Raw genomic sequence first — 17,111 nt, forward strand, 5'->3', positions numbered from 1 at the left:
ATCTGTCGCTGCCTGAGTTATTAATGTTAGCCATTCTGACAGGTGTGAGGTGGTATCTCATTGTGGTTTTGATTTATGTTTCCCTGATGATGTTGAGCATTTTTTCATGTGTTGGTTGGCCATCTGGATGTCTTGAGAAGTGTCTATTCGTGTCTTTTGCCCATTTCTTCACTGGATTGTTTTTTGGGTGCTGAGTTTGTTACGTACTTTATAGATTTTGGATACTAACCCTTTATCTGATATGTCATTTGCAAATATCTTCTCCCACTCCATCAGTTGCCTTTTAGTTTTGCTCATTGTTTCCTTCACAGTGCAGAAGCTTTTTATTTTGATGAGGTGCCAATAATTCATTTTTGCTTTGGTTTCCCTTGACTCCAGAGATGTGTTGAGTACGAAGTTGCTACAGCCAACGTCAAAGAGGTTTTTGCCTGCTTTCTCCTCTAGGATTGCGATGGCTTTCTGTCTTAACATTTAGGTCCTTCATCCATTTTTTTACTTTTGTGTATGCTGTAAGAAAGAGGTCTAGGTTCATTTTTCTGCATGTCGCTGTCCAGTTTTCCCAGTACCATTTACTGAAGAGACTGTCTTTATTCCATTGGGTAGTCTTTCCTGCTTTGTCAAAGATTAGTTGGCCATATGTTTCTGGGACCATTTCTGGGTTCTCTATTCTGTTCCATTGCTCTGTTTTTGTGCCATTTTTTAAAAATGTTTATTAATTTTTGCAAGAGAGCATGAGTGGGGAGGGGCAGAGAGAGAGGGAGACACAGAATCCAAAGCAGGCTCCAGGCTCTGAGCTGTCAGCACAGAGCCCAACACAAGGCCTGAACTCACGAACCACGAGATGATAACCTAAGCTGAAGTCAGACACTTAACCGACTAAGCCACCCAGGGTCCCCTTAAGAAAGGTTTTTATACACCCAAAATATACACAAAGACAAAAGAAAGCTTTTAATAATGTGCAATTTTATAATGCAAATTATTAAAAATAGAGAACAATGAAAAATAGTACTTAGCCTCTTTGTGCTATGAATCCAGGATTTAGGATATCAATTCAATATTAAAAGCTAAAGCACACTGTAGATAACAGGACAGAGAATAAGTGGTATTTCCTTCAATTTGGACATCGTGTGAAGTGATACATGTAGCCATGTGATGCAAACAATGTTCAAAACTTCACTACCTGAAATCACCTTCAGGGCCATACCAGAAAATCAGTCCCATTCCTTTCCTACCAGAATCCAACTTGACCCCTAAAATGTGTCCCTGGATTTGGTCCTGAATGACTCTGGATTGTTTCAAAACCTAAAAAACACCTTCACAAAATGAAGATTACTGACCACGAAGGATATTTAAAAGAATGGACTACTAGTTCTCAAGGTCATTTCACAATAGAAGTTGCAAGCATTTTGCACATTCTTGGAAAAAGTATCTATGCTACTCTTTCGATGCATAAGTTCTGTCACTTTTAGAAAAAAACTGAAGTACTCTACATTCAGCCAGTTATCCTCAAAGGCAACAGGGCAGCTATCACCAGCTCAGACCACCATGCAATCACCATGTGCTGGGGCATTCTTCCATTTCTCTCCTCTGGAGCACCTTATGGCAGGAAAGCTGCATGAAGTCACTGACAAGATCTAGAGCAATGGTGGGTTCCGCAGTTGAAGCTTGAGCAGTTTTCGAGCTGGTGACGGATCTAACTGCTGTGTGCTTCTCTTCCCTGCAGAGGAAAGACAAAAGTAAATTTCAACTGAATTCAAATAACATTATTGAAAACTTGGTGTATGGACACTATGCCAGACACTGAAGGGCATTACAATGACAAACGAGAGAATCTCTGTCCTCCAGGAGACAGCAGTCTGGTAGGAAAGCCAGCTGCAACTACAACCATAATACAACATAGTAAGAAAATTAAAGTATATATAGCAAACAATTTTGGGCTGGAGGAGGCCAGGAAGAGCAACAGGGAAGTAATGTCAGTGTCATTTAGTGGATTCTTGGAAGAATGAAGAGGAAAAAGGGCAAATAGATATTAAAAATATTGTATTTACTAAAACAACATGAGGGTTTGTGGGGACTTAGTTTTCAGTCTACTGTGCTCCTGTGGAATTTACATCGAGAAATTTCCCATCAACTTTGAGTACCCACAGCACAATAATTATTTTGAGGGGAGAAAAAGAAATCATCTGATATAGGCCTTACTCTGAGACCACATGCTTTGAAGGGCAGTTTGTATGTGAAGGGCTATCATACAGAAAATAGTGCAATCTCTAGTCCCCTCAAGACACACACTCACCAAGCTGTACTGACACCTTCTGGAGACACTGGGTACTTTCATCCATAAAAGCCTGCAGCTGCTTCACTGATCCCTGTAGTTCATCCATCTGCACAGGAAAGACAGATGTGAGCTGTAAGGGTCTGTGGCTTCTGTGATGTTCCTCAAAAATCGCCAGGCAAGCTCCCACTAAGGACCTTTGCCTTTGCTCTTTTTCAACCTGGAATGTTTCTGCCAGACATTTTGTTTGCTCCTCCTGATCCACACTCTGCACTTCTCCATGCTGCCCTATGCCCTGGGGCCACTACTATGGATAATCTCAAACACGATCCCATGTCCTCTGACATCTGGGTCAGTTTAGCCAAGAGGATGCCCATGTGTAAGGGAGACGAATGAAGTCAGGATATTTTTACTCAGGCTCCTGGAAGGGTGCATCTTAGCTGCAGGTCATGGCTCTCTTTTCCCTCCCTCCGCCCTTCAGTCCTAGGGATAGTAAGAGCTCAGCTGCCTCTGAGCCCCAGGTTATTTCAACTAACCCTTTTGGTTTCCTCAATACCCACACTTTATACATCACTTTTTCAATTACCCTTTATCAAGTGTCATCTGCTTCCTGTTGATACTTGGAGTGATACAATACTATTCTCCCAAATGTCCTCATGGCTCACTTCCTCCTTTCTTTCAAGTCTCTGTTAAAATGGCACCTTAGAAGGACCAGGGGCACCTAAGTGGCTCAGTCGATTGAGTGTCTGGCTCTTGATTTCGGCTCAGATCATGATCTTATAGTTCATAGGATCAAGCCACGTGTCAGGCTCTGCACAGACAGCATGGAGCCTGCTTGGGGTCTTCTCTCTCCACCCCTTACCCAACTTGTGAACGTGCTCTCTCTCCTCAAAATAAACATTTTTTAAAAAATGGTACCTTAGGGGAATAATCAACAACTGCTCTATACAGCAACCTGCTGCCCTTCCTGTATATTCTCCCCTACTCTGTTTTATTGGCTCTTAACACCATAAATAAATAAATAAATAAATAAATAAATAAATAAGTAAATAAGTAAATAAATAGATAAATAAATAAATATTGATTGATTGATTGTCTCTCCATGTTTCCCCAAGGTAGAGCTGAATATACTTATTACACATATTCTCCAGGTCTCGTAATTTCCAAGGATGACAAGATAGGTAAACCAAATAACCAAATAAACATGAGCCGACTAACCATCAACTCCATATAATCAAAGATTTTGTTCTGGTTCTGCAATATCTTCTGGTAGTCAGGCTTTGTGTGAAGGACTTCACTCTGGGAAGACCCAAGATATGTTGCAGGTTCCACTTCAACTTCGGTAACTTTGGTTTCAACTGATTCTCTGAAAATAAAATAGAACAAAAGAGCTTTCAAGGAATTTTATAATCATTTTCTGGGGGAAGATAATATAAAACGACTTGGGGAAAAAACAATGACCTGGGGATTTCTTTCTGGAAATCAAGGTCTCTAATCTTTTTCCAAAAAAATGCTGGGTCACTTCAATTATCTACAATAACTGAATATGATGGAGAGTGCATGAAAATTGATCACTCTCACAATTTCCTGACTGCTAGACCCTGCCATTTCACCTCAATTAACACTTACAATAACCCAATGAGGTAGACACTACTACCACCCCCATTTTCAAGTGAGGAACTTCAGGTTTAGAGATTAAGTCGCTTGCCCACAATCACAGAATGAAGAAACAAGTATTTGAACAGAGACAGTCGGCTTCCAGAAGCATTCCTCTTAACTAACAAGCTAGGCCACACCAAAAGTTTTTATTCTGAAACTGCCATCTTATATATTACCTATCTTCATAAACAGCACATGTAAGGAGTCAATAAAGTAACAATCAATGCCTAGACTGGAGAAGTTTTTCAAACCATGTTTCTCAAAGCACCTCTCTACTAAGAAGACACTTCCACAGTTACATTTTATATTTGGGCCCAGCTGAGTTTCTTTTGGAAAAAAAAAGCTTAAAATCACTGGCTTAAATGACCAACTAAATCAAGTCTAGCACTTTCCCACTTTCTTATGCCTTTAAGACCCAGACAAAGTTCCTCTCTCTTCTGTACACCCTCTTTCATCACCCCTTCCATGTCGTTGCATCTCCATGAAGGACCTGGAGAGCAGTCTCTCCCATACCTGCAGCTCAAAGGCCATGTGCAAACTGAAGTCCCCTGTTTTTGGCCCAACCCCAGGTGCCCTGGTAGAAGGCAGAGACGTGCCTGTCTCCCCCCAGGATGTGTAATAGCAGCCACGGGCACAGAAGCAGTTCTGTTCTTTGACCGAAAATAGGGATATTCACTCTTCCTCCCCATCCCTCAATTCTCCATTTATAATCCTAGAGTGCTAATAACACATTTTATAGAGCTTTGATGAATTGACTGGCTTGTGAGAAAGGATTCATCGTTCAATCTGTGCTAACAGAACTGAAATCAATTTAAATTCCACAAGGTAAAAAGATGGCTTCCTACTTCCAGTCACAGATCTAACCTGGAAATGATGTCTTCGGCCTCCTTCTGGTATTGTTGCAAGAGCTGATCCCAAGACTGACGTTCTAAAGAAAATCTACAGGATCAGGAAAAAAAACATTCAGTTAATTTTCGATTACATTCCGAATCATTCAAGGCCACAGTAAGTACATTAGGTGTCTGCTCTGGTTCTAAAATGTGAAAAAAAAGGTCATTAAAGGATTAGAAAGCCTGAGTGATTCAGAGGATATTATTTAATCAAATCAAACCTGAGTTCTTAAAGTCAAATTAACACTTTTATTTCGTAGACTCCATTCTATGAAACTGGCCAAGAGTACAGCCCACAAGATCCCAATATGCAGCTTTCTAAATTCTAGTGTTTACACACCAGTATTGACACTCTAAATGGGGTATTTACTATTCATTTCTCCCAGAACTAGTTATTTTCCCTAGATGAATTTAGATAGTCCAATAAAGGATCATTTTCACTTACTTTGTTATGTATTCCTTCATCTCAGCCACTGATGTTTCCAGAGACAAATCTGATGCTTTTCTGGAATACAGATAGGATTATAAGATCAACATAAATCTTTCAAGAGCACTTGCTTTTAATAGGATGTCTTACATAATTTTAATGGCAATAAAAGATGTTCAGAATTTATCTTTCAACAAGTATTTATTCTTGGGCTCTCACTTTTGTAGTAGATAAGTTTCCTCAGTGGTTGCTTTATTTTCTGTTTCTCTCATCAATTCCAATTGACCCATAGCCAGATTAACCTTCACTAAAATATTCCTTTTTTTTTCCTTGTCTAAAATTGTGACCCTCTACTGCATTCCTAATAAAAGTCAAAATTCCTTAACCTGGCACTTAAGGCTATGTTCTGGCTCCGATTAGCTTGTTAGCTTTGATTCTAACTATTGCCTTTCACCTATTCTGCCCATATAATCTCACTCGGCCTCACCCTCAAATATCTGGAGTTTTCCATCTCCAAACTTTTGTTCACATCACTTTTAAATTTTTTTAAACGTTTATTTCTGAGAGACAGACAGAGAGACAAAGGAGATACAGAATCTGAAGCAGGTTTGAGGCTTCAAGCTGTCAGCACACAGCCTGACATAGGGCTCAAACTCACGAACCGTGAGGTCATGACCTGAGCCGAAGTAGCACACTTAACAGACTGATCCACCCAGGTGCCCCTTTGCATATTATTTTTCAGTCTATTCTTTTTACGTCATCTTTCAAGGCCCAACAATACTTTTGTATATGACCTTCTTGTCTTCACACTTAAAATTAAGCTGTCGGTGGACAGAGATTATATTTTACTCATACCAATGGCTTAGCTCAGTTGGATGATTAATCCTGATGGAAAGCAGGCACTGAAAATGCCAAAATCCTCCAGATGTACTTGGTACTCTACCTGGCAAGACAAATTAGTTGTGCCACCTTTCATGTTTCTCTACCAAAGTCTGTGACACACAGCTTCTATCACTTCTGGCCTGGATGCAGCAGCCAGTGGCTTAAATACATCGCATTTTTAGGGATACTATGTCAAGCCAACAGATTTTTCATTTCCTGAATAGTAATGTTAATTCTAAGGGTCTGTGTGTGAGAAAGTAGATCTTTGTGAAGTCAAAATTAAAAAGTTTCTGATGTAGGCCCAAGTGACAGGATTTGCTGCAGGACAGGAGGTAGAGAGTTGGACCTTGCCCCTACAGAGGAACTACCAGTTTGGGGCTGGAATTTTAAAAATTCTCCTAACAGTCTTGCTTGCCAACAGCTAAAGAACATAGTTTACCACCAACTTGCATAGCTAGCAAAGATCTGAACAATGTTTTCCCCCTCATCGTTCCATGGCTGGTTCCTTCTCACTACCCAGATCTTATAGATCTCAGTCCAAAGGTCAATTCATTACAGGTCTTCTCTAAACACTAGCTAAAGTTGCCCACCCCCTCAAACCACTATCATAGTTACTGACTTCTTAGATTATCACTACCTGAAATCTTTATTTTCTATGTATTCATCTGATTGTCTCTATTAAAATCCATAAGAAGAGAGAACTTGCTTGACTTACGTATCACTTTATCTCCAGCATCTAGAAGAGCCTGGTGTGTATAAGATGCTGGATAAATGTTTGAGTGAATGAACAAACTAATTATAATGGAAAGTCTTCATTTAATTATCATTTAGGACAGAAGGGGAACTGCACACACCCTTTTGAATCTTCAAAACATTTCTGTAAAGTTCCATTACTTTCCAGGTTCTCTGCAAAATGTTTCAATTCCTCAGAAAGGGAAGATGCTAGAACAGAAATAAAGTACATGTTGTAAAATGAAAAGAATATGAATTTTCACAGCAAGCTGCTGACAATGACATAACATACTTAAGGTGGTCTTAGCTCTAGGATCCCCTATTACATTCTGGCCTTCTCACCCATTCAAAGTAGTAGTATAAATGTGCAGAAAGATTTTATCTTTTTTCTTTGGGCCAGTATAGATAAAATGGAAGACAATTCCTCTTTATGACATGTATGATAGTTTTTCTTTTAATACTTGACTGGTGAAAAAGCATTTAAAAGGTATACATGCACTGACATTACATTCTATCCAAGATTTCAAAAGCCTGCACTGAAAAGAAGAACATATTACAGAAGTCAGGCAACAGGCAAGAGCTTAATGAAAAATGTTGAAGGAGAATAAAGAATTACGGGCATAAGGGAAAGACTTGTCTCTGCTTAGCTTTGGAAGCCTTGGAAGCTCATATATTTCTAGGTCTTTTAAGTAGGTAACACTGAATTTTTCTGACCGTGGATAATTGTGTAGTTATACTATAAACAGCTACTTCCTAGAAAGTTAAAAATGGATTCCTGAGAGAGAATATTTGTAACGTATATCACACATTAACAGCTAATTTCCTTAATGTATACAGTTCCTACAAATCACTATAAAAAAGCCAACATCCCAATTTTCAAAAATGAACAAAGGAGCCTTTCTGGCAGTGATGACCTTCCCACGAGAACATCCTGTCATGAAGGGCCTCCCAGAAGAGGAAGCACAAGAAGCACCTGGTGCAGAACCCCAACTCCTACTTCATGGACGTGAAGTGCCCATGATGCTACAAAATCACCACCATCTTTAGCCATGCACAAACATGAGTTTTTGTGTGCTCCACTGTCCTTTGCCAGCCTACAGGAGGAAGCGAGGCTTACAGAAGGATGCTCCTTCACACAGAAGCAGCACTAAAAGCAACCTGAATCAAGATGAGTGGGAAATGATCCCAATCAATACATTTTGGATTAAAAAAAAAAATAAAACAACAAAGGATACAAACAATACACCGAAAATGAAGTATAAATGGCTCTAAAAAAAATGAAAAAATGCTTATCTTCTTTGAAAGAGAAAGGACCACAGATTAAGACTAGACAATACTTTGTATCACCTACCAAATAGTAAAAAATCTGAATTGTTTAATAAAACTATTGAGGATATGGGGCGCCTGGGTGGCTCAGTCAGTTGAGTGTCTGACTTCAGCTCAGGTCATGATCTTGCAGTTTGTGGGTTCAAGTCCTGCATCAGGCTCTGTGCTCAGAGCCTGGAGCCTGCTTTAGATTCTGTGTCTCCCTCTCTCACTGCCCCTCCCCTGTTCATGCTCTCTCAAAAATGAACATTAAAAAAAATTAAAAAACAAACAAACAAAACTATTGTGAGTATGAAAAAATAGGTACTTGCATATATTACTGGTAGGAGAATTGGTAAAACATTTCTAGAAGGCAGTCTGGTATTCCTAACATTTCATTTGACCTATGTAATTCCAATTCTAGAAATTTATCTTATTTTTACTTGCATATGTACCTGAAGGCTTGTGTAAGAAGATGTTCATTAACCCATTCATTGTAATAGCAAAAGACTGGAAACCCTAAAAGCCCATCAATAAAGAACTGGCTAAATCATATATGGTACATTTATAAAATGAAATATTGTATGGCTACTAAACTGTCAAAACAGTTCTATGTGTGCAATACCGAATGATGTGCAAGACAAACTGTTAGGTTAAAAAAAAAAAGACAAGGTAAAGAAGAGTACAGAGAGCATTATTCACTTGATATTAATGTAAAAATGTTGGAAATCCAGCAAGATCTCTGCGATGATACATAAGAAGCTGGTGGTTATAGTGGCCTCTGTACAGAGGAGGTGGCCTGGTTTGGGTGGGAGGCAAGCTTATTTTTCACTTTTATACCTTCTGAATGTCATAAGCATATACTCTTATTTTTTAAACACAATTCTAAAATATAAAGGGAGGGCTGGTTTTGTGAGCCAGCAGCTCCTATAAATGGGGATCCTGAAAGTGGGGCTTCGACTGACCTTAACAGGAGGTAAAGCCCAAGGCCAAAGCTTGCTCATTTATTCTTAGCAACTTACCTTTGGCTCTAAAACTTTCAAGACTGAAGCCCTCAGTGTCCTTTAGGAAAGGTTCAAGTTTCTGAACTGAGAACTAAATAAAGAAAAGCATTTTAAAAAAAAAAAAAGCATTTTCAGTACAACAACAAAGATTTTTCAGACCAGTCCTGAGTTCATGTAATTTCATGTTTAATCAATGTGAAAGTAAACATGATTTAGTTTTTATACCTAACATTTTTCATACAAATAAGTAGATCAGGAAAAATCTCTTTGTTGTTCAGACTATACATTATGATTTTCAGTTCAGAGAAACATGGCCATTTAATTAACACAAATGATGCTCTTATCTAAACTGATGTAATTACCAGTTAGCCATATAATTCCCACTCACTATGTAGTCAGACCTCAAATGTCTGCTTTAACTTACTGACCTCCACGCACTTTAAATTCCCATCATTTGCTGTCAATGGACAAAATATACTAGATCGAAGAAATCTGACTATTAGCTGCTCAGTTAGCAGCAACAGCACCAGTGGGACTGGTAGAGAGCCTAGTCCAGAGAGAAATCAGCTGCTGCTTTGATTAAATCTGGCTTTTAAATTAATACAACTAGAGAGAAACGTCTTTTAATCTTTATTTTGAGAGACAGAAAGAGCGTGTGCGTGCACAACAGCCAAGGGGAAGGACAGAGAGTGGGGGAGACACGGAATCGGAAGCAGGCTCCAGTCTCTGAGCTGTCAGCACAGAGCCCAATGTGGGGCTTGAAGCCACAAACTGAACTGCGAGACCATGACCTGGGTCAAAGTCTGACACTTAACCAACTGAGACACCCAGGTGCCCCGAAACACCTTTTAATCTTAATTGATGGCATCACACACACAGTATTGATCTCTCTTTGGGGCCATCACAGCAACAGTTGAAAAAAAAAAAAAGAAAGTATTTCCCAGTCCTAAGAATCTCACCTGGAAACTGGAAAGCAGGAGAGCGCCAAGCCGTTTGCTTTCTGCTAAGTTGGCACTGATAGATCTGCTGAGCTCTAACATAAAAATCACACTTTAAGGAGCTGGATACCAACACAGTTAGCAAAGTTAAAAAAAACAAAAAACCAAAAAACCCAAAAAACCACTTTCCTCCTTCTTGATGCAGCTCAACTCCAGGCATTCTAACTTTAACTTCAAAAAGTTATTAAGAACTTTTTACAGATTACATTAAAATCTTGTCTGTTAAACAACATAGATGAAAAATAACTTAAAAAATAACTTAATTTTTTTGATGTTTTATAGTCATCACTTAAAGAAAGTAAATGAGAACATCTGAGCGTTTTTATGACAGATACAGTGTGCCTTTTTTTTTTTTTTAAGTAGGCCCCATGCCTAATGTGCGTCCTGAGTTCAGGACGTGGAGATCCTGAGATCAAGAGTCGCATCTTCTACAACTGAGCCAGCCAGGCACCCCTGCAATGTGCTTTAAATACGGTCTTGTAAATTATGAGCTCCATTTTACAGAAGGGAACACTGAAGCTCAGAGGGCAGATTACTTGTTTGAGGCCAGAGATTGGTGAAGCCAGAATTCAATCCCAAGTCTGTCACCAAAAAAGTGTAGTTTCCCACTAATAGCCATGCTGCCTCTCTATATTGACCTAATAATAACATTAATAATTTGTTGAACACTTATTATATAAAAGGCACTTCATTAAATGCTATGCACACTTCATTAAAACTGAAGGCAAGTATCTTATCAATTCCATTTTATAAAAGACACTGAGGCACAAAGGCCGGGTGATGGGTAACTTACCCAAGGTCACATGGTGAGTCAGCCTGAATTAGATCGGCATTTTACATTAATTACACCACTAAATCCTCAAACAACTACAAGATATAGACACTTTTTTTTAATTATGTCCAAAAACATCAATTATTATACAGCAAAGGAAGTGTGCTCTGAGTATTTGAGATACGTGTACTTTTCTCCTCCAGCTACAGCTGGCTTCAAGTGTTTTTATTTCTTGTCTCCTGATTATTTCTCATTGCTGTAAGTGGAAAAAACAGGATACCTTTTGCCTATAACCAGAGAAACCTGGCAAGTGGGCAGGAATAACCAATCTTTTACATTGTGGATTTTCTGTTATACAGAATTTTAGGTCCACATGCTCTGGAACAGAGACGGAGGTAGGGGTGACCTTAGTTAAGGAACTGCTGCTGTTGTCTTGGCACACCTGTGGGGTCAAGTGCATGAACACAAGTATGGCGGCAATTTTCTGATAAGCTAAATGGCTATTTTTACCCAGATTTCCTTCTAGACATCAGGTCATCTGGAAGTGAACTAATATCTTTAAAATAATCACAATAGCTTAACATTTGAGCTATTTACTTACTATACGGCCAAGTACTGTGTCATATGTATCAATTCATTTAATTCTCACACAACCGTGTAAAATAGATATTATTTCATCCCATTTGCTGATTGGGACCATAAGGGAAAGGAGATTAAGTAATCTACTCAAGGTTACACAACTAGTAAATTCTTTGAAATGTGCTGGACTTTCCACATTAAATATTGTATTTCAATGCTTACTGAGATACAATTATTATTGTAAACTCACACAAATCACATTTAAATATGGCATATCTAAAAACTTAGTTTTCACCAAGATATTTTACATGCATCTTCCCTCTGAAAGATTTTCAGTTATAAAGCTTAAAATCTGGTAGCAACCCACTCACCTTCTGTTTCACTTTAGGAAATGAGACAGAAAGCCATACAAAGAAATCTTTAATGCCTCTCCTCCTAGCAGAGGTGAGTGTTGAACAACTGTAAATTAGAATTTCTGTTCATGGTAGAGATTACAATGGACAGCTACTAATATAAATAGCAGTCATACTGAACACTTACTGGGTGTTTGACATTAGTGCTTATGATCTTAGAATATCCCCCATATAGAAGAGGAAACCGGTTGAGAGAGGTGACATGATTTGCTCAGTCACGTAACTAGTAAGTAGCAAAGTCAGGTAATCCCACTACATTCTTTCTGCCATAACTCACTGCCTCTTATCTGAGCTGGAACTCCACTGCCTTAGGTACATAGCATCCCACCTGTGATGCCCTGATGAAAGGGAGGCAGTGACTTCCGCCGGTTCATTTCCTTCATACTTGCTCGCCTCCAAGATTGACTCTTATCTTGATGATCGGGAGATTGTTCTTGGGGGGACAAATGAAGGGACCTGGGCTGAAGTCCTTCCTGGTGGCTGAGATCACAACTTCCTCCCACTTTAGGGCTAGAGCCAAGGTAAATTCTTTCCTTTGAAACGCCTTGAGTTATCTCCAGGGAGGCAGGTGATTTATTACACACTTCCACAGGGATGGTATCCGATTCCAGTTGATGATCATGAGTCTTAGATGTCACCGGTTCTTCTTCTAGCACTTGTTATGAAAAAGTCAAAATACAAAATCAAACCCACCACAACTATGCATCTGAGCAAAAAGGTGGACAAAGAAAATGTATGCCCCAGATCATAGAAACAGTGAAGAAGCATCTCTGCAAACATGTAAATATGATTCTAGATGCACCAGGGAGCCAGAGAAATGTTTATCTATAGCTTAGAAACCTGAACCCAAAGCAAGAGCAATTTTACTACAATACTCACCTTCCATGGTCTCTGATCTAAATACTGAGGTCATTTCTGGATGAAGCACCCTGAAAATAGGAAAACAAAGCGATCTGTTCTCCACATTTCAGCCCCAGTCTCAATGAGGCTTTAGTACCCCAGAAGAGACCTTGTATTGTTCAGCCTTTCTGAACTGCTTGCTCATCTCTGCCCCATGAAATTCTACCTACATGACAAGGCCCAGTTTCACCTCCTCCACCTCCTCCAGAGACTACCAGCGGGTTCATCACCTCCTGTACTGACTTTCTACAGAATTCATCGTTATAAATACTTATGTCTCCCTTAACACATACCCTCCTTTATTACCAATTATTTTTTAAATAGTCCCTAATATTCTAGATGGCATTATGATCTGCATGGTCTTCCAAACTAGAAAAATCACATCACCCTTTACTTCTTATATTTAATCTCCAGATGCAAAGTCCTGTCCGTCCTACCTCCAACAGTCTCTGGAAAGCTTTTCTCCACTGCCAGTTCCACTCTCAGAACTTCCACCATCTCCCTTTCCCTCCCCAGAATAATCTTACAACCTCACCACTAGTCCTCAAACATCTAGCACTGCTCCTCTCCAGTCCATTCTTTGGACAGCAGCAGAGTCTTCCAGCATCTTCAATACCTTTCATAAACTAGCCCTAACTTACCCATCCTGCTCCCTCCTGCCACTCCCAGCCCCTGCACCACTTTTGAATCTTTACACACACTGCCTGTAAAACTTACTCAACCTTTCTAATCTAGCTCAAATGTGAAACTTTCCAACCACTTCTCTTTGGCAAAGTTGGTTGCTCCACCCCCTAGTTTTCGTCCCCAGCCAGGATATATCTGTATTCCCAGCGGCTGTCACAGACAACTAACTGGAAGGCAAGGAAGGACATGGCTGAGGCATCTCTGCATCTTCCGCGATTACCCCTCCCTTCCAGCAGAAATCTGTATGGGGGGAGGGGAAGACTCTAAATAAAGAGAAATATAGAGAGAGAAACAGCTGGGAAAGGTAACAGAACGTGTAAGTCAAGGATCTACATCCCCACAGTTAGGGCTGTATCACAGATTCAAGCCTGGATAATAACAGCAACAAATGTCATTTGTTAAGCTGCTTGTTAAGCGCTAATTATATGCCACGATCTGCGTATGTTCAAAAGCGTTTTATTTGCATCATTAGCTCATTATACCGATTAACTCTTTCCACAGCTCGGTAAATGCTGTCATTAATTCCTCCCTGCAGATAAGGGAGGTGGGGTTTAGAAGGGCAAAAGCCTGGCCCACTGGAGACAGCCATGGGGGGATGGGCGGGGGTGAAATTCGAACCCAGGCCTGTGACCCACCCTGAGCCCTCAAACACCTTTCTGCAGTCTAGACACCCGGCCCTGAAAATAGGCCCCGAGCGAGAGGCGCGGCCGACCCTTCGGAATCCTCTTACCAGGAGGAGGCCGCAGTGCCCCAGGTCCCCAGAGTCTGGGGGCGGCGACCGGTCTGGGCTGGGCGGAGACGTCCGACGCCAAGGAAGCTGGTGAGGGTGTGAGCCGGCGGGTCTGGTGGAAAGGTCTGCGACTTCCTGACCTCGGGAAGACGCCAGTCTAGCCCGCAGCCTCCGCCCCTGAGATACAAGCCCGCAAATCACTCTTCGCCGCCACAGGTAGCCCTTCGATCCTCTGCGCCACTGCGGCCGTCTACGGAGCAGTCCGCGAGCCGCACCACCACCCGCGCCTCCGCTTCCGAAAAGTCCCGCCAATCAAGGGCGCATGCGTAGTTGACAGCCTCTCGCGTCCGTGCACGCGTGCGCAGAACGCCGGCCTCCTTGGAAGCGCATGCGTAGACTAGTATTCAAGCCTCGGCCTTCTGACCGCCTCTGTCGAGCCCTTACTGGTCCAAATCGGGCAGCGTAACCCATTTCCCCAGCTACGCCGCGCCCGGGGAGTCCCCATCTACGGACTGGACGCCACTTCATCTTGTCGTTTGTGTCTGACACGCCCAGAGCCCATTGAAGTTGGGGAGGCCGAGGCCCAGAGAGGTACTTGCCAAAGGAATACAGTGGGCCACAGGGCATCTGATGCCCTGCCCCCGTTAGGCCATGGTCCCCGCCCTCTCTTTGCATTGTTAGTTACAAAAACGTGGGCCTGGTCTCTCCCAGGACGAAATGGAGCTCTGTACTCAAGTTTGTTTCATTCTATCCTACTCCTACTCTAGCACTTTTTCTTTCTGTGTTCCCTTCAATACTTGGCAAAGTTCAGGAATTCTCCTTTGTAGCCTTATTGCAGGCCACCCCCTCCCCAAACTGCTTACAGCTCCTCTGCCTACCCCTATTGCTTCTTCCCTCTGCTCCTTTGCTCAAGCCGTTCCCTCTGGGTAGCCCATTCCAGCTTTATCTTGCAAAATTCTCCAATTTTAAGCCAAAATTGGGAATTAATCCCTCTCAGATTCTTCTTTGAGACTCCAGGCTGAAAATTATATGCTCCCAGAAGCCCAACCGTGCCTATTCCACTATCCCTTGCTGGCATGGGAGCGAGCCCCCAGAGAGCAGGCTGCTTCTTCAGCACCTAGCATGAGGCCATGGAAATGGCCCCTTGCGTATGCGGTCCTTTCAGATCTGAAACCAAATGTTGAATTATTAGAAGCCCATAAAGTGAAAGACGAATTGGGGAGGAACAGCTGGAATATGACTGTGGTCATCCTTCCATAGCAGCTACGGTCCTTGGAAGAGTTTTCTGATAGGAGGTAGAAATCTCCCTTCCTGTAATTTTCCACCCTGTGGTTCCAACCTGCTGGTTCTAATGGCCATCTGAAAACAGATTTGCTCTTGGTCCCCTCCCTGAATATCACACTCTGGGGGCTCAGTGGTACCCAGTTCCTTCTATGTCTGCCCACCTCTATCAAGTCCTTGTTTGTCAGTGCCCCAAGAACAGAACACTGTTCCCAGCCAGGACTGGTCATCCTGAGGCACAGTGAGAATACTGCTTCACGGATTCCAGACCCAGTACATCCTCTGTGCTTTCTCTGCTTTCAATTCTCCCATGGTTTCCGACTGTCCACACGATGTGTACATTCCTTCCCTCCTAAGGCACTGCATGATCTGACTCTCCTTTTTCATCACTCCTCACTCCAGTGACAGCCTTTGGTTCCCCTGTTGTGTTCTGTTCTCTGCTAGGCTTCGGTACATGCAGTGCCTCCCCTGGAGCCACCTCCCATCAGCGTCCTGCCTATAATATACCACTATCCCCTTCATTTACTCACCATCTCAACCTCGGGTGCTAGTTCATATATCCTTTCTGTGAGGCCTTCCAATTCCTCTTGGCTCCCTGAACACCTGGGTTCCCCCTACCATTGACATTTGCTTTCCTGTCTTCCAGGCCCATCCACTGCATTCTCAATGCCTAGCACAGGCCTGGCTGTTGTTAGTCTCTCCCCCGCCTCCCCCCCCCCCCCCCCCCGCCTCCTGCCACACCCCTAGAAAAAAATAGAGGGACAGAGATGTAGATTTTTCATATGATAGCCAGTTTCCAAGATGGTCCCCACTGAGCTCTGATTCCTGCTGTTCATGCTCTGTGTGTTCTTCTCCCACACTGAGTAGGGCTGACCTGTATAACCAAGAAGATACTGCAGAAATGACTGTGATTTTCAAAGTTTAGTCAAAAAGCATTGTGACTTCTACCCTGCGTTCTCATAGATTACCTGCTCTAGGGTAAGCCAGCTGCCATGTTGTGAGGATACTCAAGCAGCCCTATGGAAAGGTCTATGTGGGGAAAAACTGAGGCCTCCCGCCAACAATGACTTGCCAGGCACAGAAGTGAGCCACCTTGCAAATGGATCTTCTAGTCCAAGTCAAGCCTCCACATGACTGCAGCCTGATTGACCCTTGACAGCAACCTCTTGAGACGCTGAATCAGAACTACCCAGCTCTCAAATTCCGGATTCACAGCACCTGTGATCCAATAAATGTTTTTGGGCCAATTACACTATAATAGATAACTGACCCATGTCTAATGTGTCCTCTTTATTTTTTCTATGATAAATGTTTTAAAGTTTTTTGTAGAAAATAATATTTTTTGAACACTCTGCATGTTTTTCAGTGGTCATATCACACATTCTAGGAGGCTCTGAGATGTAAGGAGTCACCATCTGGAACCCCTGGTGGCCCCTCACAAGTGACGCCAAGCCAGCCAGTTGGCTGTGGCATTCCCAGGACTCCCTCCTTTCCAGGCATCTGGGCTGGGGTTGGAGGGGGGGGAAGAGTCGGGTTTCAGATCTGATGGGGGCCCCACCCACCCTGTAAGAGAAATCAGAGAG

General features: G+C 41.9%; 1 protein-coding gene, 1 long non-coding RNA gene and 1 pseudogene across 2 annotated transcripts; 2 read left to right on the forward strand and 1 right to left on the reverse strand.

Moving 5' to 3' along the window:
• Positions 1-925: 925 nt before the first annotated feature.
• Positions 926-14,656, reverse strand: DSN1 (DSN1 component of MIS12 kinetochore complex). The gene is given in 12 exon segments (XM_025932386.2): positions 926-1,643; positions 1,645-1,717; positions 2,294-2,381; positions 3,491-3,638; positions 4,796-4,870; positions 5,267-5,326; positions 6,985-7,072; positions 9,190-9,262; positions 10,131-10,204; positions 12,262-12,588; positions 12,813-12,862; positions 14,248-14,656. Coding segments are annotated over 11 exon segments (1,062 nt in total). The 5' UTR covers positions 12,847-12,862; positions 14,248-14,656; the 3' UTR covers positions 926-1,621.
• LOC112869278 (small ribosomal subunit protein eS27-like pseudogene) lies at positions 7,819-8,076 on the forward strand (annotated as a pseudogene).
• LOC147582721 (uncharacterized) lies at positions 14,472-16,797 on the forward strand. Its single transcript, XR_015249451.1, has 2 exons — positions 14,472-14,838; positions 16,492-16,797. It is a non-coding gene; the product is annotated as an uncharacterized LOC147582721 (long non-coding RNA).
• Positions 16,798-17,111: the final 314 nt, after the last annotated feature.

This window comes from Puma concolor, chromosome A3, assembly GCF_028749965.1.
Source record: "Puma concolor isolate L17-30 chromosome A3, mPumCon1.1.hap2, whole genome shotgun sequence".
NCBI lineage: Eukaryota > Metazoa > Chordata > Mammalia > Carnivora > Felidae > Puma > Puma concolor.